Here is a 22,665-nt window from a genome sequence, read left to right as displayed (position 1 = left end):
ATGGTGGCAAACATAACTAGCAGTCAAATAAATTAAGAGGAAAATGGAGGGATATACCTAGCACTTTAAGGGATCATTAGTGAACAAGGGGAGTGTATAAGTGAAGACTTACAGAAGTCAGAATTATACAGTAAGCAGTATGTAAATATAGCTGGATGTAAGGTTAATGTCCAGGTAGAGGGGGTTACTAATCCTGGCAAAGTACTAACATTTACAACAATTAATACGAAGGAGGATCAAATATAAGCAGGACTTTTTTTTTTTTTTTTTGCTATTTGACTTATGTCGCACCGACACAGATAGGTCTTATTGCGACGATGGGACAGGAAAGGCCTAGGAATGGGAAGGACGCAGCCGTGGCCTTAATTAAGGTACAACCCCAGCATTTGCCTGGTGTGAAAATGGGAAACCACAGCAAACCATCTTCAGGGCTGCTGACAGTGGTGTTCGAACCCACTATCTCCCGGATGTTAGCCCACAGCTGAGCGCCCCTAACCGCATGGCCAACTCACCCGGTAAATGGGAATTTGAATGTACCGCTGCTGTTAGTAATAATTCTGAGGCGGGGCTTTGCCAGGATGTTGGTGGGGGTGTCTGGAGAAAGGGTTTGCGCGCGCGAAAGATGGTGGAGAGCTGGGCTGCTTCGGTATGCCATGAGTGAGCAGGAGGTGCACACATCTGTTGCACACAACGCACCATTATCAAATTTCTCGCAGAAGAGGGCACGAACCTTCCAATATTTTGAGATGGCTCCACGCTCAGTTTGGGGAAGAAACACTTTCACAGACTCGAGTGCATGAGTGGGCATGAGTTTGTGGCAGGAAGAGGTGTGGAAAATGAACCTCATGAAAGGAGACCGCTGACAAGCATCACTGCAGACAACAATGTCGATATCAAGACATTATTGGTGAAGATCAGCGAATAAAAATTTCGCAAATTTTTCAGCCTAGAAATAAGTCACGGAAGTGTTCAAACCATCATCCGGCGAGATGAACTCCATTTCAGAAAATCGTCTGCCAGTGGGTTCCTCGTCTCCTCAACCTCAAACAAAAAACTTTACACCAGGAAGTTTGTCAGAGACTTTTGCATCACTACAAGGAGGAAGGAGAGGATTTCTTGCATCGTACGGTATTGTGACTTGTGATGAAACTTGGGTGCATCATTACACCCCAGAGTCAAAGCAAGCAAGCAAGCATGGAGTGGCGGCGAAGAGATGAAGTAGGTCTGGTCAAGGACAAAACACACCCATGTGCTGGAAGGGTGCTTGCAACCTATTTCTGGGACTTCGCAGGCGTTTTTCTGGTGGATTTTCTTCACGAACAAAGGACAATTAATGCAGCCTATTACTGTCGCCTTTTGGATGAAGCAAAAGCTGCGCATCGCAACAAACAATGCTGGCGACTGATCTGAAACGCCATTCTTCTCCATGACAATGTTGCAAAATTTTTTGCAAACTTGGGAGTAAGGAGATGAGCTGCTAGACCAAGCAGTATGTTCCAAGATGTCAGTGGAAAGGTGGTGTGGAGTGACATTGGTACAGTAGATGGATAAGCTTGAGTGGATCTTTGAAAGGTAGGAAAGATCATAACATGAAGATAAAGTTGGAATTCAAGATGACAAATAGGGGTAAATATTAATTTATAAGAAGAGGAATTAGATATTGGAATAATTTACCAAAGAAAATGTTTCATAAATTTCCTAGTTCTTTGAAGTCATTTAAGAAAAGACTAGGTAAGCAACTGATAGGGAATCTGCCACCTGGGTGACAGCCCTAAATCAATGGTGGCTCAGGGGGCCAGAGATAATAAAATTAAATGGACATACATATTAGTTGTACTGTATTAGAATTTAAATGCATGCTAATAACTTAGGTCCTTGAAATAAATTAATTTTGGATCTGTATTGACAATTACGCAATATGCCGTGTTCCCCTGGGGCGTGCCACGCTTGAGTCGATTACGCTTTCGTAAGCCACTACTCATGTGAACGTGGTGTAGTAAGCTTGCCTATGAAGTCAAGCAGCTCAAGATTTGGTCTTGAAGAGATCAAATATGTTTGATTTTCAGTCGTGAGCCACATGGCTTTGGTTAAGCAAGATGTCTAGTAAGCTTGTTTTAAGATTTAGTGACAATGACATTATGTGATTTTTGGAACTATACCAAATGGTCTCCGACAGGGAAGTGTACTATCCCCCATACTATTCATCATAGTCATAGATGAAATTCATAAGAACATTAAACAGAGATTGGGAAGTCAGGCAACAAAAGCCATGTTGTTTGCAGATAATATAGTGATATGGGGTGAGGATGAAACAGAAGTGCAAAAACAAGTAGATGGATGGAATTATGAGATAGAAAAATTTGGGATGAAAGTAAGTACAGAGAAAAGTAAAACAATAGTGATGACAAGGGGAAGGAAGGAAGGAAGGAAGGAAGGAAGGAAGGAAGAGGAAAGATAAAACTGCTCTGTTCTCACATACCTCTACAGAAGAGGAACAATGGTAAATATTGGAGAGTTACAGTGCATAGTGCAGAAGACCAGGATGGACAAGTTAATTTGAAGCTAGAGGAAGGACAATGGATGATATCATAAAGAACAGAACATTATTTTATGAATAGAGGAATGTTAGAGAGGCTCATCAACAGTGCCTGGGAATCTGGGACTGTAAACTGATGATGATGAATGACCTTTTATTTCTATTGACATCCCATCAAAATTAATTTTAACAAACTAGTGAAATCACCAAAACCATAACCTAAATATTTATATTAACCTCTCGAACTATTCTACACCGACAGCACTTTTAGAGTTCGCTACATAACATGAATGTAAATTTAAAATTTTTATTATTTGCATGCTGCATTTGCATTTCAAAATAAAATTTGTACGTAAAAAATCATTAACAGATGCAATCAAAATTCCTATTATTATAAGTAGTACCTACCTTTCGTTATAGGAGAAATGGCTATGAAACAACCTATGATGAAAGTGAAGAAGACACAAAGTGCCAAAAACTTCGCAATGGGTATTCGACATCCCATACAACAATCTTGTCGGTAAAATAAATACCTCATTACTATACGTCAACAATACAACACATTCTTCTACTGTAGGCTACAGTAGATTATACAAAGCGAAAACCAACGTAATCATTCTAGTGAGTCATTTTTATCAGCAATAATTGCGAGCCATCACTGTTAAGTGTCAAAATTGAATCCAAAGTTCTTCAACACACTAGGCCACTAGGCATTCAATCAGCTGTTTTGTAAACTTACACCTGGCGTTAACCATAACTTTGCGGTGGCGTTCAACGTTGCAGTATTGCTATGGCAACCCGACTGTCAGTCTCATGGATGGACGCAAATGACGACCAGACATAGTCTTTGGTCTTTGGAAGTATTTAATCATACCGTCAGTACAGTATTAATGCTATTTAGATCGACAGTCTTACAGTTACATTCGTGAGGGAAAGAAAAAAATGTAAATTTATATGATGGCCGTTGCCTTATACAGTACATACATTACGAGTAAGCATGTGCCAACTTACTATTAAGAATGGAAGGAGGCGACAAAATAGAGGAACTGTATGCTTGGGTTGACCAAATTCCTCTCTCGAGACCCAAGAAAAAGATATCAAGAGATTTTTCCGATGGCGGTAATTATGTACAAAACTTACGAAATAAAGAAGAGTACCGATAGCAGTTTTCTTCTACTCTATCCATGTCTGCATTTTTAGTTTAAACATTCCTCATGCAAGTTGTAGGTTATATATTGTTATTTTGGTGATCTTTAACCTAATTCGTATTCACAATTCCCTCCTCCCCACTTATGATCTTAACTAGGTTTTACAGCCACTGATCAAGTAGGTACCGTTGTTGAACACCGCATCACGAGGGTGAACATTCTGTAGATTTACAGCTCTTCTCCCTCCAATAGCTGGCAGTTCTTTTACAACCACTGGGCTACTGTTTGTTTTGTGAGGGATTGGTGACTTTTTCTGTCCTGGAGACCTTAGCCCGAATGATAATGCTCTTCTGAGTAGTTAATCATCTTACAAAAATGTATATCTGTCCCTGACCAATAACTTTATATATTTTAAAATTTAGTCCCTAATTAAGAATTACTCCACTAATCTTTATCATTCACTGCTAACTCGTATCACTCTGTAACAGATGTCAGCCTTGAAGAGGTTAAGAACTACCTTTTATCCCTGGATTTACTCACCTGTCACGTGGATAGAAACCCCAGTGAAGAAATATGTGTTATTTGAGTCATATTGCTCAAATGTGTTACATCTTTGCCATCTGAAGCTTATTTAATATGAGTATATGTCATTGCAAATTTAGAATGCTAGGTTTACAAACATGAGGAAGACAGGAAGCTGAGAGAGGGATAGTAACTTATCCAAAAGATAAATACAATGGCAGGTGCAGTGTCAATAGAAGGAGCAACTAAAAGGAGAGAGAAGGATAAACATGAAAACACACTAGCACAAGGACAAGTTCCATGTCTTCTTATAATACCATTTCATAGGTGGGCTCTATCTTCCTTGATCTTTATTATTCCAGATCTGTGTTTATTCTTTATGTGAGCTCTTATCCTTTGGTTCAGTTCTTTTACTGCTCAGTAAAATAAAGAAGCCTGTCAGTGTGAGTCAGAAGTAATGTTTTGAAATCAAAAATTTGGTTGTAAAGTTGCTGCTGATCAGTGTTCACAACTGTAGCTTTTACCCAAACTAGTGTTCTTATTTTCTGAAGTCACTATTGTCAACCTTGTAAAATGGTGTGTTGACATCCTGAAACTTACTAGGGCATCCTACAGCAGAGTGAACCTCGTCCATATCCATGTGAAAAGAGTCGAGATTGGGAATACCATACTGAACAGGAATGGGATAGTTTTAGAAGTGTATTTGTCAGCAGTGGAGTAAAAGTGTGATAGAATTTCAGAGCTTCATAGATGTCAACTTATCTGCTAGTATGTAATTACTAGGTACATGTGGTTCAGCAAGAAAAATGGTCTGACAAGTACGGGTAAGAATAAGGAGACAGAAAACTAAAACCTTGATTGATTATGCTCTGATGGGAAATCAGATCATAAGGAACTGAAGAATGTTGCAACCATGCCTCAGGAAGCTTTTGATGGAGATCACAAGGAGTGACAGCAAAGATGTAGATAAATTTGGACAATTTCAAGAAAGAAGAGTAAAGAAAATAAAGGGGTGGAAATAAAAGATAAACGAGTACAGAGAGAACTAGTCATTATTAAGGACCAAATATAAAAATATTCTTTCAGACCTTTCAAATTTAGGACAGATTCATGATAATTTATTTTAGAACTCTGCTGCCTTTTTTAAACGTCATCATTTGAAATGAAAACTTTGTTTCTAACCCAGCAAAATTATGAATCTGTAATTCAGCTGTGAGCTCACATCCAGGAGATAGTGGGTTCGAACCCCACTGCCAGCAGCCCTGAAGATGATTTTCCGTGGTTTCCCATTTTCACACCAGGCAAATGCTGGGGCTGTACCTTAATTAAGGCCACGGCCGCTTCCTTCGCATTCCTAGGCCTTTGCTGTCCCTCATCGCCGTAAGACCTATCTGTGTCGGTGCAACGTAAAGCAACTGAAAAAAAAAAACAACCTGTATTTCAGCAAACATTAAGTACCATACAAGCAATTCGGGTACATTTGTTGGGTTTGAATCCATGATCAAAGGATGTGGAAGCTGATGCCTATAACTGATCCACAGAGGGAGCTTACAAATTATACACTGATAAAATGCCCACAAAATTTAAAAAAATACTCTATAGCCTATATTATGATTGGCATGTATATCAACATTAAAATATCCAATCGTTCATCCTAGTGGTTGTAATTTGATTTTGCAACATATTCTTTCAAAATGCTTAGAAGTAAGTTTAAGATGTTAGTGCCCCACGTTACATATGTGTAACACTGGGAATTTAGTATTTTCCTGTCACTATGAAACATCTCTGCCGCTAATGCCCATTGTGACAGATCAGGAACAATATATAGACTACCATTAAGTTTTCAATCATGCGTAGAATATTTATAGAACAATCATATAAATATCATTCTGAATGAAGATAATTGTTTTCGTATGGAGACCTATCCTGGGCACTAGAGGGTTTATATAAGTTTGTATGCTGAGAACAACGTTTTAATGTTTCCAGATGTGATTGGACAGTATTAAAAATCAGCAACTTATCTCTGCAGTTCTTGGGAAGACCACCTTGTAAATATTTGTTCATGAACACAAATGTATTAGAACCAGAATTCTTTTGCAAAACATTGCTAAATTTTACATTATGTTGGCAAATATTGAAGAAACATTTCTGAGCTTACATTCCACTTTCTCCACTGGTGATATCTCCACTATCCCTAGCATGTTTGTATGGGTTCAGCGAGTAATGGAAAATGTGATAATTTCTCCCTTTAATGCTTACTTGAGTAGGAACAAACTTTTACTAACACATTTTCAGTTCTCACTATTAAATAATTTACTTCTGGAAACTGTTACAATATCACTTCTGCTATCCTGTTGAGTCCATACACAATACAAGTGATGTGGATAAAATAATTTTATAGTGGAAGCAGCCAATATGATCCCATTTAAAATACAGCACATAATGTATTTTCATGTGCTATAACATGTAAGGTGCAGCATTTGGAAGTAAAATGAAAAATTTGTCCCTTTTTGCTGTCCACCTGGTGGCCATGATCGTTACAGCGTTAAGTCTAAATGGTCTAACACCATGGTTAGCCAGTTCGAGTCCCATTGGACGAAAAAAATTTCACCATCAGAATGTTGGCCAGCAGGGTAGGAGAGGTGGCGGTATATGATTTCTAATCACTAGATAGCGTACCTAAAGCCGGGATTCAATTCCAAACCTCTCCGCAGTGTTTTTCATATGGAGCGAAGGCATATGACGCTGTTGATGGTGGCCATGTGATGAACATATGAACATGTGAGCCATCACTGATTTAGAGGCTGTCACCCAGGTGGCAGATTTCCTATCAGATGCTTACCTAGTCTTTCCTTAAATGACTTCAAAGAACTAGGGAATTTATAAAATATTTTCTTTGATAAATTATTCCAATACCTAATTCCACTTGCTATAAATTAATATTTACCTCTATTTGTCATCTTGAATTCCAACTTTATCTTCATATTACGATCTTTCCTACCTTTCAAAGATCCACTCAAGCTTATCCATCTACTGTACTAATGTCACTCCACGCCACCTCTCCACTGACATTTTGGAACATACGGCTTGGTCGAGCAGCTCATTTCCTTACTCCCAAGTCTTGCCAGCCCAAAGTACGCAAAAATTTTGTAACATTGATCTTTTGTCAGTTATCACCCAGAACAAATCCTGGTGTTGGTCCCATATACTGGAGCCATACTCTAATTGAAATCTTACCAGAGACTTAAATGCCCTGCCCTTTACATCATTACTACAATCCCTAAATACTCTTATGACCATGTGAAGAAATCATCTGTAACCTTTATTTACAACCTCATTAATGTGATTACCCCAATGAATTTCTTTCCTTATATTAATGCCTAAGTACGAGGGCAGATAAAATATAAATGGGAATTATTTTTTAAAATTTATTGCATGAACCAAAAAAACTTTCTACTATGTTATCGGTACAATAAAAATGTGTGTGGCATGGAAGATTATTGTTTATTATTCTTCATCTCTTTCTTACAAAGAATTCTTTGGTAACCTTAACAATGTTAAGACGTAGGAAATAAATGAGGGCTATTGGACTAGACAAAAGAGTGGTTGAATGGGTGGTTAAATTTCTGGAAAATAGAAAGCAAAGAATTAGAGTATGTGAAGTGTTATCTGATCCTGTAATAATGAAGAGGGGGTTCCACAGGGCAGTATTATTGGACCTTTATATTTGCTTATGTATATACTGGGTGAGTCCTCTGCGCCTGACTTTTTCTGTTGTTAGGCATCACAACGAACGTCAGTGGTCTGATGGTTGATTCTCCTTTGCTGTATACCATGCTACAGTCACCTTTAAAGCACTTACTGTGTCATCATAGCGGAGACTTTTACAAAAACATGTATGCGACAGGTATTTACACAATGCATCAAACAGTCATACGGTTATGTAAAAAGTATGTGCCAATAGCTTTCGATTGGATATGAAATTAATGCTAAAAGCATTGGCATAGTCACATTTTAAGTTTTGAGGATCTACTACAAGGCCATTCATGCCACATTCAATGAATAGCATGCATGTTTAATGTGTACTGGCTTGACACTTGGTGTAGCCTAGCAATGCTGGTCTTTTCTTTGCTGTGTATTCAACAGATAAGTATGTTGACATACTCCTCATCTATGGTGAAGCAAGACAGAACACACAGGAAGCACAGTGCCTGTACCATGAAAGATTTCCGCACAGACGACAACCACTTGCAAATATGTTTAGGAGGGTGGAGCGTCGTTTGCGTATAATTTCATCACTTTCCTGAACAGTTTCTGTTGTAGAGTCACCAGTTAAATCCAGTGAAACTGCCGCGTTGGTTTTGGACACTTTCCAGGGGAATCCTCACATGAGTACCTGGGCAGTAGCACAACAGACCAACATCAGCCAGTCGCCTGTTTTACAGATCTTGCATTCCAGTTTGTTTCATCTGTATCACCTGCAGGTAGATCAGGAGCTGAACGGACGAGATTTCAAAACTTGTGTTGATTTCTGTGCATGGATACTGATGCAAGTGATAAATGATCCCACGGTTGTATCTCACATTTTATTTTTGGATGAGTCACTATTTCATAACAATGGCTCAGTGTATTAGATGGACTACTGGAGTGTTGAAAATCCCCACTGGGTAAGACGGCCAGCATTTCAGGCATGATGGAGAAATGTCTGGTGTGGTATATTGGGTGACCACCTAATTGGACTGTATTTCTTTGAGGATCATTTGACAGGAGCCCAGTACCTATAGTTTCTGCAAGACCAACTACCATTGCTGCTAGTGGATGTATCCCTGGGTGAGCGTGTAGGACCTAACCATGTGGTATCAACACACAGAGGTCCCCCCTTCCATGTCAGCAGATGTTCACAACTACCTGAATGTTGCACACCCCAGTTGAAAATAGGAAGAGGAGGACTTGTCACCTGGCTTGCTAGATCACCTGATTTTATGCCACTGGACTTCATCTTATGGGGGTGTTTGAAGGATGATTGTTAAATATACTAATTTATGCTTGCATAGTGTAATGGTTAGCACAATTAGCTGCCATTCTTAGTGGCTTGAGTTCAGTTTCCAGTACTGCCAGAGATTTAGGAATGGTAGGAGTGCTGTTAAGTGGTTGAAATGGTACATGCATCTCACCTCTACTGGGAGTGTGCCTGAAAAGAGTTGCAAGCCCTTGGGATGAGGACTCGAGTTTATATTTACACTAGCTGATGTACCCATGCTTCGCTACGGAATTGTAGTGTACACTTTGTGAGCAAGATTGTATTAAATTGCATAGCTCTTAACGTTACCCTAGAAACGCGATGGGGAAGTCACCAAACATCTTTTCACATATGAAGACTGAGTTAGGGAATTTTTACTGTAATGGTAGACCCGCTTGCATATCATCAGTCACAATCATATTGGGGAGTTTTCATTATAATGGTAGACACTCACTCTCTACCTGCCTTTTTACATCCTCAGAAAGACTGCCTTAGTGGTTTTTCCAACTAAAATGAACATTCATTACAATGACGTCAGTAGGAATGGTGCGATTAAAAGCAATACTTTCGTACGAAATACTTGATCAAGTGAAACAGGACTATGCTGCCGATCTAACAGTCCAAAGTTCCAGAATGGGAACGACCAAGCCGCAGACAGTCGTGATTCGTGAACACGCTTCGTCTTTTTTCGGCGGGGAGAGGGTTGAATATTGGAGACTCTCAGGGCAAAAACTATGCCCTTTTACTAATCTGTTTCCTAGGAGTACCCGATGAGTCGTAAAATATCAATTTACTACACTGGTGGCGGAAAAATCTATCTGACTTGGAGGCAAGTTTTTCCTCCAGTCAGAGGAGAAACCCCCTCTTCACTGATAATTTGGAATAAAATAAAGGTAAAATTTAATAAAAGTAATTTTTTTCAATTTGCTTTACGTCGCACCGACACAGATAGGTCTTCTGGCGACTATGGGACAGGAAAGGGGTAGGAGTGGGAAGGAAGCGGCCGTGGCCTTAATTAAGGTACAGCCCCAGCATTTGCCTGGTGTGAAAATGGGAAACCACGGAAAACGACTGCCGACAGTGGGGTTCGAACCCACTATCTCCCAAATACTGGCCAACTTAAGCGACTGCTATCAAGCTCGGTGATAATAAAAGTGATGAGGAAGAAGCCTTTCTTAAGAAATGCCTCTTTTCAGGGTTGAATTTTGAGTTATTTAGTAAATTGTGATTCTATAATTTGGAATAGGCATAAATTGTTATTCTAGATCAGGCCATACTACTACTACTACTACTACTACTACTACTACTACTACTACTACTACTACTACTACTACTACTACTACTACTTCTACTGACAAAAGGGACAACATCTATTGGTTATGCAGATGACCTTGCAATAGTGGTAATAGCAGAGAATGTAGAAGAACTGACCTTCCGAGTAAATGAATCACTGAGATGAGTTAACCTTTGGATGGTAAGTAATAAATGGAGATTGGCTCCACGTAAGGCTGAGGCTGTAATTTTGAAAGGTTCCAGGAATTGGAAAAATGTCCGTTTCTTATTAAATGATACAGTGATTATCCCAGGGAAGTCTGTACGATACCTTGGGGTTCTTATTGACAGGAATTGCACATTTGGTGCACATGTGAAGGCAGTAACCCAAAAGGCAGAGAAGAAGGCATCGGCATTAGCCAGACTTATGCCTAACATCAGGGGACCAAGAACAGTTAAGAAACAGATAATGTGCTCTGCAGTATATTCCATTTTACTTCATGCTGCACCTATCTGGCACAATGCACTCAGGAGGAAGATTCACCGAAGAGTTATGGAAAGAGTACAGAGGAAAATGCTGCTCAGATTTACCTGTGCATATCGAACTGTTTCGACAGCAGCTTTACAAGTTGTAGCTGCTAGTATTCCCATTGACCTCCTCGTTGTAGAGAGAAAACTTTGGCATGAAAGGGGTGCGACTATATCTGCTGAAGAAAAGAAAGCCTTGAGAAACCAACTCTTACTAGACTGGCAAGACCGATGGGATGGCACAACCGATGTTGGCCAATGGACAAAAAAGCTAATACCCGACATAGGAGACTGGCTTAAATGTAGACATTGGCAGGTAGATTACTATCTGTCGCAGATCCTGACAGGACATGGAAGATTCGGCGTATACGCCATGAAGATGGGAAAGACGCAGGGAGATGGTTGTCAGTACTGTTCTGAAAGGGATACAGTAGAACACACTTTTTTCTACTGTGTTCGATGGGAAGAAGAATGAAGGAAAGCCTGCCAACAACTTGGCCGACGACTCACACCAGGGAATCTGGTTCAGATTATGTTAGAGAGTCTGTTTGCCTGGAACACAGTAAAGGCAATGGCGACAAGCATTATGGGGATGAAGGAAAAAGAAGAGAAAGGAAGAACTTAATAATATACATCCCTCCATTCTGATGTCATGCCGACAAGCAGTTCCAGAATGGGCTGAGTGAAGAGGACAGGGGTTTTTAGTTGGTGGAAATCCAACTCCCACAAAGAGTGGTATCTTTAAAAGATTTTCCCCTGCCATAACAACAACAAAAAACTACTACTACTACCTTAAGAATGCACACTAAAGGTAATACATCAAGTCAGAGTAGGGATCGAATAACTGAAATAGTATGAAGAACCAGTGTGTTACATACCAGCTGTATCAGAAAATGCATGAACCAGAGGAATGGCATGCTAAAGAAGAAAGTTTTCTAACTCCCCGGCTATAGATGGGATATCTATCGGAGTTGAGACGCAGCATAAGAGACAAATAACATCACAACAAACAATGGTCAATGTAATGTTATTGTTGATCAATGTTATGAGCTTTTGATATTGTAGACCTTCACATTTTGTTTTCTTCCGACTCTGAAATACCACTCATCATAGTCGATACGGCAAAACTGAATAAAACATAAATGAACGGAAATTCTCTGTAACTTTTGTTATGTAGTACTTTTCGATAGCCACAAAAACATAGGTATTTAAAAATTAAAATTTAGGTGCCTTCCCCTGAACTACAATTTCATTCAGGATGAATAAAATTGTTTATAGCTTAGACTGTAGTTTCTTATTCCCTGACTCTATATACCGATTTTCTTAAATTCTGTTAACTCATTTTCTCGTGGCTCGGCGTTGATATGGACTTAGCAACAAAAGTACAAATTCATGAATATCTGTGCGGTAAAATGTATAAGATATAAATGGTCGGAAAGGTAATTCTATACAACTTCGATTATGTAGTGTTTATCGATACGACCACTAATAATATAAATATTCGAGAAGTAAATTTTTGTCCTTCCCGTAAACTACCATTTCATTCAGGGTGAATAAAATGATTTATAGCCTAGATTATAGCGACTTATTCCCCAACTTTGCATACCAATTTTTATTAAGATAGGGCCACTAATAACATAAATATTTTAAAATTAAGTTTTAGGCCTTCCCCTAAACTACCATTTTTATCAGTGTGAATAAAATTATTTATGACTTAGATTGTAGGGACTTACTCCCCGACTTTGCATACCGATTTTCATTAAATTCTCTGTAGCCGTTTTCTAGTGATGCGTGTACAGACAGACAGACAGACAGACAGACAGACAGACAGACAGAAATTACAGAAAAGTAAAAAGTGCATTTCCTTGTTACTGTGGACATGACCGTTGCAGAAATACCATTCTTTTCAAATTCTGAGCAATGTACAGACAAAACTCTTATTTTATATATATATAGATAACCATTTTTGGTATAAGTTGAATGTAAATGGAATTTAATCATGTTCAACATTGCATGATGTATTGTCTTTTTGTTACAGTTCTAATGGCTGAACTATTGAAGTACTTCTACCCAAAACTTGTGGATCTTCATAATTATCGGGCTACCTGTTCGAAAGCATGTAAGATAGACAATTGGGCTGTTTTAAATAGAAAGGTAAGATACTGGTATTTTGACGATTGTAATGTATTGGTGTCTATGGGACAGTTTCCAACTCCAAGAAGTTACTTTTGGCCTTTGTACCAATCGTCTGTCATAATAATGGAGAGTTCCTGTGCTGATGGATGTACGTAGCCATTTGGACAGTGTTTGTTGTTTCAAGAACAAGTATAACTTTAGTCTTTGTAGTTTCATAACTCAATCTACAGTATGCTATTAAGAGATCAGTATAACTCAAGTCTTCGTGTTATTCTTACATTTAATGTTACTATAATCTATTCATGTCATCATTGTAGACATTCACCTCCTGAATGCATCAACAATATTGGCTGAAGGGATCAATCATAGAATCACAAGCTTTCCTGCAATGACATCACATCAAATCTACCAAAGCTCTCCTAGTAATTGTAGAACCTGGTGATCATTACTTCTCTGATTTTCTCATTCCTTTCTATTTTTATTTTATTTATTTTGTTTGGCAGAAGGATACAAGTTTACAAACAATGATGTCCTGCATTGTTCCGTTGAACTTTCGGAATGGGCAATCCTAGTGCTATGTTGGAGACTCCGGGGCACATCTGCACAGTCACACTAAGGGTACTCCTTCCACATATGCTTCCAATATTGATCTGCCATGTTGGGTTCTTATTCAATTTAATGACGTCCAGATTTTTCTGGGTAGGTTGAAACCAGGAGGACGTTTAACTGGATTCATGATTAAGCCTAGCTTGTCTGGATTTGAAGAGAACCACATATTGTGCCACATTTGATTCATGTTAAAATGTTTTTGGATCAGCATCTCACCCTAGTACCCATGATAGTTTCCTTGAATTTAACCTGAGGCATTGATGTGAGCAATCCTGTTATATTGGCAGGAGAGAATTTTCTCAACATTTAAGCCATTCTCTTTTCAGTGCCATTTGTCTTCTAAGATGAGGGGGAGAAATGTTAGAAAGTACTGGTAGCCATTCCAGTGGTGCAGACTGGCACTGGATGGTCCCTGATATAGTCGTCATTGTGTAATTCAACTCTTTAATCAAACTCTTGCCTTTGTTGTAATTGTTGTGGGCACTCGTGGACAATACTTTGCCACATTGACCAATTAGATGCTCATTCTCTCAGTTGCTGATGTCAGTTTGGCACTTCTTCATATTAGAATTTAGAATGGCCTTTTATATGTAAATATACTGTCCTTCCTGATTGTGCTGTCCACCCTTCAATAGAGAATACATAACTCACTTTGGAAGGTGAATGTTAGGCATATGGGCAATGCGGCCAAGTTGCATTAACGTGCAGTGGCACTAAAAGCCATATGCCATTTCATTTAATTTCTGAGGCAACCTCAGTAATTTATATACAGTATTTGTTCTGTAAGTAAATATGTATAAGTGAGGCAAGTTAGAATGCAAGTTTCGCATGCACTTGGTAATGGAAGTGCCTCTAAATATGCGGGGGCACATTGCTAATTATGGGTCTCAGGAACAAGGCCTGATAAAATGGATGAGAGAGGGGTGGGGAAACACACAGTTTTTTTCTTTCTTAAAAGCTACAATCCTCTGCTTGCAGTGGTATGTTTCATAAGATACCGTTATTCTCTTTTTGAGAACCCGTACTTCACTCTCTCTGTTTACAATTTTGCAGTGCATTCTTCAAAGTGTTCTTGCTAGTTACTGTGTGAAGTGCATAGTGGTTCCCGTGAGAAAATTTAGTAGTTTTATGTAACAATGTGATAATGGGTGATAGCAACCAAATGTGTCAGTGGAATATTCGAAAACTGAAATGAAAACTTTCTGACTTTTGAATTGAGGGAAAGCAAATTGTACTTTATTGGGATAGACCAGTACCTAATGTAGCACATTTTATATGCAGTAATAAGAAAGGGTTCAACCGTCATTTCAATACAAAGCTGTATGAAAAACGTAAGTGGTCAACAGGGTGTGGAAAACTAAACAAACTATTCTGTTGGCCGTGTATATTATTTCAAAGCTTGGAAATGAAGCTGACCATAACAACTTGCATACTACCATTTGCAGACAGAAAACGTTTGTGAGTCTTATTAATGCGCTTATAACTTTTGAAAAGTTTGGACTGAATGAGTTGTGAAGAGGAGCATGCAGCTGTGAGCTTGCATTCTGGAAATAATGGTTCGAATTCCAATGTCAGCAGCCCTGAAGATGGTTTTCTGTGATTTCCCACTTTCACAACAGGCTGTACCGTAATTAAGGCTATGGCCGCTTCCTTCTCACTCCTAGCCCTTTCCTATCCCATCATCACCGTAAGACCTATCTGTGTTGATGTGACGTAATGGCAATTAAAAAAAAAAAACAACAAGGTAGGGCTCGTATAGATCTTGCTTTAAATGAGTACTGTTGGCTAACTGTTGACAAAGATAATGCAAAGGTGAAAAATAAATGGTAAGTACTAAAGCATGTCATGTGTTATCTTGCTTGTCAGGAACTTGTGTTTCAAAGACATCGTGAAAATCTTGATTCATCTAACCATGGGAATTATATTGAACTCACTAAATTAATCTCTGAATATGACAGTGCATTAGCTGAGCATCTTTACTTCTCATTAGTCCTTTGTGGTAAGATCAGTGACATTCAAAATTAAATTATAATGTCTATGAGCAATGTTTTATTAGCTGCTGTCAAAGGTGACTTTTTTTTTTGCTACTTATTTCATGTCGCATTAACACATCAAAGGTTTTCGGAGACGGAAGGATGGGAAAGGGCTTGGATTGGGAAGGTAGCAGCCATAGCCTTAATTAAGGTACAGCTCCAGCATTTGCCTGGTGTGAAAATGGGAAACCATGGAAAACCATCTTCAGGGCTGCCAACGTTGAGATTAGAACCCACTATCTTCCATATAAAAGCATTACCATATTGTTAAATGAAACCTAGATGTGTCTTAACGAATCACAATTTTCAATGGTTATCCAATATCAGTCGTCATCTAGAGACATTCAGGAGAGATTCCGAGGCTTTACAGTTGTGAGGTCAGATCATTCTGCAGTCTGTTTAGTTTCCCATATCATCTCTACAATTAAAGATTTAAATTGCGCAAAGAAAGTTGTGGGTCAGTCTTACGATTGGGCTGCAGTGTATTCTGGAATGTTGGGCCGATCACAAGCGTTAGTAAGACAGTCTTTTCCGACTACTCTTGTTTGTTCACTGCCTAGTTCATAGACTTAATCTAGTTTTAACTCAATCAGTTAACAGTTAACAGGAGTTAACAGGAATGTAAGAAATTTTTCAGTACCCTTAGCTGACTTCAATCTTTCTTTCTTCATTCCACTAAACAAACTCAATTACTTGACGAAATTCTAGGCCTTCACTTACATATAGCAGCTCTAAATCATTGGAATTACAATGGAAGATTGATAAATGTAATTAAAAGTGACCATGAGAGTTTCTTTAAAGTATTTCATTCAGTGCTAGATAATGCAAGTTATTGGGATAGTGATTTTGTTGCCACAGACAGAAGGTTTATTGTTTTTATAGAGGACTTTGCAAACTGTTTTCTTCTCATAGTATTTTCTAGAATTTTTGATCTGATGGAGGATCTTTTTAAGACATTCCAAGCTAAGGAGATAGATATTGAGTATTGTTCTAAAGAAGTGAGGGAAACTTGCGAACTGTTGTCTGATGTGAGAAACCGTTTTGATGGTTGTTATGAAAGCAGTGTTGTCATGGTCCACCATTGTGGGCTAAGAAATGCAGAGTGGTTATTCTTGATGCACCTTCCAATCCAAAACTTGATTTATGAAGATTTTATGCTGAAATTCTGGATAATGCAACCATACAAATAAATACTTTGTTTGAAAACATGAGTTCATTGAAGTTTATAGAACTTCTTGATTTCTCAAAGTTCTTGTACCATCATCAAGAGTTTCTCATCACTGGTTTAACCACCCTAGAAAAGGTTACAGGAGGTGTTTGACACTGTTTGTCTTATGTGAATTTAATGTCATCTTCAAGAAGAAGACTTTCAGAACACAGATAACATCCAGAAAATTTTGAACTGAATAATATCAAATGTTGCCTGAAGTATATATAAATTATACTATCTTATTCTCACAATCTCAGTAACAACCACTGGCACTGAATGATTGTTTTCCACTCTGAAACATATCGAAACCTGTGCATGGAGTTCTATGAGTGAAAACCATTTGTCTGATCTTGATGTTATCTCCATTGAGAAAGATATGTTAAAAGCCAAGAAGAAAAACTCACCTTCAGTGTTTTATGGTGCTGTCATTGAAGAATTTGTGAAAGAGGAGTTGTGGCTGGATTTCATGTATAAAAATTTGGTGAGTTTTGAATATGGTTTGTGAAGAGGAATAGCCATAAGATCAGCCGATATAGTTGGGATGGACAGTATGGAACACTCTCATCGATTTTTTAATAACAGATCGAGAATGGGGAAGATACGTCATGATTACAAAGATAATCCCCAGTGATAGTATAGAAGGTGATCATAGATTATTATTTGTGGAATTAAAACAAGTAAAAATCCCTCTAATTGTGCAGAAGAAGAAACCAAAGATCAGAATTTTGGAATTGGAGGAGGAGGATAAAAGAATGGCATTCCAAGATTGGATAAAAAGGAAGTTGCCTAACATGGAAATACAAAGTGGAGAAGAAGAGTGGGACAATATAAGACAGACATTTGTGGAAGCAGCAATTGAGGTATGCGGGAAAACAAAAGCAAAGGTTAAGGGAAAGGAGACACGGTGGTGGATGGACAAAATAAAAAAAGAAATAAAAGGAAGGAGCAAGGTGAAGAAAGAAATGGATAAGGAAAAGCAAAAAAAAAAAATATAACAGAGGGATGAGAATAAGATAGAAAGGTTACATGTGGAACACAAAAGATTGAAACTACAAGTAAAGAGGAGTATCAATGAAGAAAAGGAGAAATGTTGGGGAGAGTTTACCAACAAAATAGAGCAAGATAGTCGAGGAAATCAGAAACTATTATACAAGTAATAAAATCAAAAAGAAAAAATCAAGGCATTAGGGAGAGAAGATGAATCCATAGTACATGACAAAAAGGGTCTTCAGACGGTGAAAAATTTTAAAATGAGGATGACTGCTCGGAGTAAGAAGGAGATAAGAAAATGGAAATAATAGATGGAGAAAGAGAAGAGAACCTGATAACATGGTTGAAACTTAAAAAGGGTAGAAAAAGCAATGACCAAAGGTAAAGCAAGTGGAAAAGACGGAATTCAATGCTTATATGATTAAGGCAGCAGGAAGCCTTGGACTATAGTGGCTATACCGAGCCCTCAATGCCATATGTAAGAATGAAAGGATACTTGAAGATTGATAACAAGGAAGCATTGTACCATTGTTCAAAAAAGGAAATAGCAAGAAATGTGAAAATTATAGTGGTATAACCCTATTATCACATGGGCTAAAAATAATGGAGAAAGTCATAGACTGAGGGATATAATAGAAGCACAGTTAGAGGAAGAACAATATGGCTTTAGACCGAATAGATCAACAATAGACTTGATGATATTTACAGTGCGAAAGATAATGGAAAAACATCTAGAAAAGAACAAGGAAATGATCTTCGTATTTTTGGCTTTAGAAAAATCTTATGATACAATTAAGAGAAAACATATACAGGAATGTCTACTGAAAAGGAATGTACCAAAATCAGTGATGACTATGAAACATTTAATACAAAAAGATCTTGAGTAAGGAAGTGCACTGTCACTTATTATATTGATGAATGAAATCATAACACCTGTAAAACAGGCATCAGTAGTGATGAAGTGAATGCTTTGGTATTTGCAGATAATGTGGTGATTTGGGAAAGGGGAGAAAAGGAAGTACAAAAGAGACTGGACATTTGGAATGAAAATCTGGAGTTTGGAATGGTAATTAGTAAAAAGAAAACTGTAGTCATGCACTGTGGGAAAGAGAAAAAGAGAAGCCAAGTGAACATAGATGGAGAACAGTTAGAGAATGTAGAACAGTTTACATATCTGGGTATCATTATTAATGAAAGTAATGAAATCAATCCTGAAATTAATAACAGACGTAAAGGTACAACATTTTATCATCAAGTCAGAGAGCTTTTATGGGATCACAAAGTACCCAAGAGAATGAAATTAATATTATATAAATAGTATTTCATACCAATTGTAACATACGGACTAGAAACGCTGGTGACAAATAAGAGACAAAATAGTAAGATCCAAGCAGCAGAAATGAAATTTTTAAGAACATCAGTTAAAAAGACAAGAAGAGATAGAATTCAAAATATTAAAATCAGAGAAGAGCTAACTATAGAACCGTTCGTACAGGAAGCAGGGCTGAGATAGTTTGAACATATAAAAAGAAAGCAACGGCTAGCAAGAAGGGAATTGGAAAGAGAAGTTAAGGGAAAGAGACCAGTTGGAAGACCGAGAAGAAGTGGATGGATCAGATTTGGAAGGACATTAGAGAAGCTGGATTGGATGTGGCGGAAGTAATGGAGTAGGAAAAGTAGAAGGACAGAAAGGAGTGGAGGAGGCTTGTTAACCACACCCGGGTGATTGGAGTGGGACATTGATGATGATGATGATGACGATGATGATGATGATGATGAATATTATGCATTGAGTGAACGTATTTTATTTGACTAATACCTAATTATAATATTAAAATTATATGAAATTAATTACAATATTATACAGTAGACTTGTGATTAACCGAATCCCAATTAACCGCGGCTCCAATTTATCCAAGGAAGTTGTTGGAAAATAAACATACAGATTTTTGTATCAGTGCAGTGCTAGGCAACATGCATTCATGAAGCTGAATGGTACCACAGCGATGCGTAGGTACTGGCCACTAGCTGCCACTAGGTTGAGTAGTGATGTGCCAGCCCTTGCTGCTGCTAGGTCAAGTATTTTTCTAAGAATTAGCACTGTGCGCACATCTCCCCACCAACCCTCTTGTGGTTATTCCTTGAACCCCAATCACATGTCTTTTCACTCATCTAATATCACACTTCATTCATTTGTTTACTGTCAGTTGGAGTCAAGTCCCTGTTACGTTGTACGTGTATCTGATTATTACGATGGTATTTAAATCTGTGTAGGCCTATTCTAGGCGAACAATGCAGTATGAGTGGCAAACAAACTTTAATGCAATAAAAAGGTGCGGGCTGAGTGGCTCAGACTGTTAAGGCGCTGGCCTTCTAACCCCAACTTGGCAGGTTCAATCCTGGCTCAGTCCGGTGGTATTTGAAGGTGCTCAAATACGATAGCCTCGTGTCGGTAGATTTACTGGCACGTAAAAGAACTCCTGTGGGACTAAATTCCGGCACCTCGGCATCTCCGAAGACCGTAAAAGTAGTTAGTGGGACGTAAAGCAAATAACATTATTATTATTATTATTATTATTATTATTATTATTATTATTATTATTATTATTATTATTATTTAAAAAGTTTGATCAAGGCGAGTCTATGAAAAAGGTTGCTGCTGGTTATGGAGCTGGGGAAGTGACTGTTGGAGATAGGAGACGTAAGAAGAAGGACACTGAAATGTCGGCAAGTCAAAGTATGAATGGGTGCAGTGGTTTAGTGTGGAAAACGATGAAGAAAGGTGAATATTAATGGGAATCTGAGGCTTTATTTTTGTAGTTTTCACACTTGTGAAATGTGGGAAATCCAGTAAGTGGTCTGTTGAAGGCAATAGAATTTCAAAAAAGTGTTTAAGGATGGCTAAGAATGTTTTGCGATGAGCAATGGATGGGTGGACAGATGGAAGAAGAGTTACGGCATTAGACAGCTCAACATTACTGGGTAAAAATTGTCGGAGATATGAAGTTGCTGAATTCCAATAAAAAATGGAAGAAGTTGTTTTAAAGTGACGGATTGACATTAGATCAAGTCTTAACTGTCATAAAACCAGGCAAACTTCAGAATCCTACCTACCAAGACTTGGCAGTGAAATCAGAAACTCTCTCTCTCCAGTCGTTCCACTTGTGACTGAGTATTGTGACCCAAGGATTTTGTTGTTTCTTTTATAAGCTGATACCATTCTGTACATACTTGCATTTTCAGAAACCACTCATAATAGGTTCATAAAAAGTAAGGAAAGAGTGACTACTGTATTTTAACTGTGCCATTGCATCCAGCTCTGTTATGTTAAGATCCCTCTTGATTAGGAAGTAAAAAAACTGAAGATCATTGAAAAATGTTAAGATTAATTAGTGTTTTCCCACCATGACAAAAATGGTGACCATGGGGCTCATAGCTGAGTCCTGTCATTGCTTCCACTTATGTGTGTCTGGCTCCTCACTTTCATATATCCTATCTAACCTTCCTTGCTCAACTCTTGTTCTCTTCTGACCCGAACAGTATTATGTATGGAGGACAAGGGAGTCTCATTTTCATGCCCTTCGTGGCACTTATCTTCTTTTGACCGCCACCTTCATTTTTTGAAGTGTCAGATCCCTTCCATTTTTTTCTCTCTGATTATCTATATATATAAAATAAGAGTTTTGTTTGTACATTGCTCAGAATTAGAAAAGGATGGTATTTCTGTATCGGTCGTGTCCATAGTAGCAAGGAAATGCCTTTTTTAATTTTCCGTAATTTCTGTCTGTCTGTCTGTATGTATGTACACACATCACGAGAAAACGGCTGAAGAGAATTTAATGAAAATCGGTATGTAGTGTCCGGGAATAAGCCGCTACAATCTAGGCTATAAATAATTTTATTCACGCTGAGAGAAATGGTAGTTTAGGGGAAGGCCTAAAATTTAATTCTCAAATATTTATGTTATTAGTGGTCCTATCTTAATGAAAATCGGTATGCAAAGTCGGAAAATAAGTTGCTACAATCTAGGTTATAGACAATCACATTCACGCTAAAAGAAATGGTAGTTTAGGGGAAGGCCTAAATTTAAAATCTCAAATTTTTATGTTTTTAGTGGTCCTATCTTAATGAAAATCAGTATGCAAAGTCAGGAAATAAGTCACTATAATCTACGCCATAAATAAATTTCTTCACGCTGAGTGGAATGGTAGTTTAGGAGAAGGCCTAAAATTTAACTCAAATATTTGTGTTATTAGTGGTCCTATCTACAAATACTACATTATTAAAGTTATGTAGTATTAGATTTCCGGTCATTTATCTCTTATATATTTTTACCGTATGGCTGTGATCAGAGATATTCATGAATTTGAATTTTTTGCTAAGCCCATATCAGCGCCAAGTCACGAGAAAATGGGTAAACAGAATTTAATGAAAATCGTTATGTAAAGTCGGGGAATAAGGAACTACAGTCTACTCTATAAATAATTTCATAAGATGCCCTAATATCACAGAGTCGAAAGAAAACTAAATGTGAAGACCTACAATACAGAAAGCTCATAAAATTGAACAACAGTAACATTACATTGACCATTGTTTGTTGTGATGTGCTTTGTGTCTTCTGTTGCCAGTCATGTCTGATATATGGGATTACTGCTGTATAC

At 38.0% G+C, this 22,665-nt stretch overlaps 2 protein-coding genes across 5 annotated transcripts in view; one reads left to right on the top strand and one right to left on the bottom strand.

The window, feature by feature from the left end:
- beta4GalT7 (beta-1,4-galactosyltransferase 7) overlaps nucleotides 1–3,268 on the bottom strand; it is a 100,508-nt gene extending 97,240 nt beyond the window's left edge. Inside the window, exon 1 of one of the 2 annotated variants that reach the window (XM_067143143.2) lies at nucleotides 2,945–3,268. In XM_067143143.2, the coding sequence (XP_066999244.2) occupies nucleotides 2,945–3,074 (130 nt within the window). In that variant the 5' untranslated portion in view covers nucleotides 3,075–3,268. The remainder of the gene's footprint in view (nucleotides 1–2,944) is intronic. The other variant, XM_067143142.2, reaches the window with a different exon arrangement.
- Nucleotides 3,269–3,305: 37 nt separating this feature from the next.
- The window catches only part of LOC136866304 (sperm flagellar protein 1), a 63,967-nt gene continuing 44,607 nt past the window's right edge, over nucleotides 3,306–22,665 (top strand). Inside the window, exons 1-2 of one of the 3 annotated variants that reach the window (XM_067143146.2) lie at nucleotides 3,306–3,411; nucleotides 13,065–13,180. In XM_067143146.2, the coding sequence (XP_066999247.1) occupies nucleotides 13,070–13,180 (111 nt within the window). In that variant the 5' untranslated portion in view covers nucleotides 3,306–3,411; nucleotides 13,065–13,069. The other 2 variants (XM_067143145.1, XM_067143144.1) reach the window with 2 other exon arrangements.

This window comes from Anabrus simplex, chromosome 3 (genome assembly GCF_040414725.1).
Source record: "Anabrus simplex isolate iqAnaSimp1 chromosome 3, ASM4041472v1, whole genome shotgun sequence".
Classification (NCBI taxonomy): domain Eukaryota; kingdom Metazoa; phylum Arthropoda; class Insecta; order Orthoptera; family Tettigoniidae; genus Anabrus; species Anabrus simplex.
The sequence above is the reverse complement of the archived record's forward strand: the minus strand, read 5'-3'. Positions and strand labels throughout refer to the sequence as shown.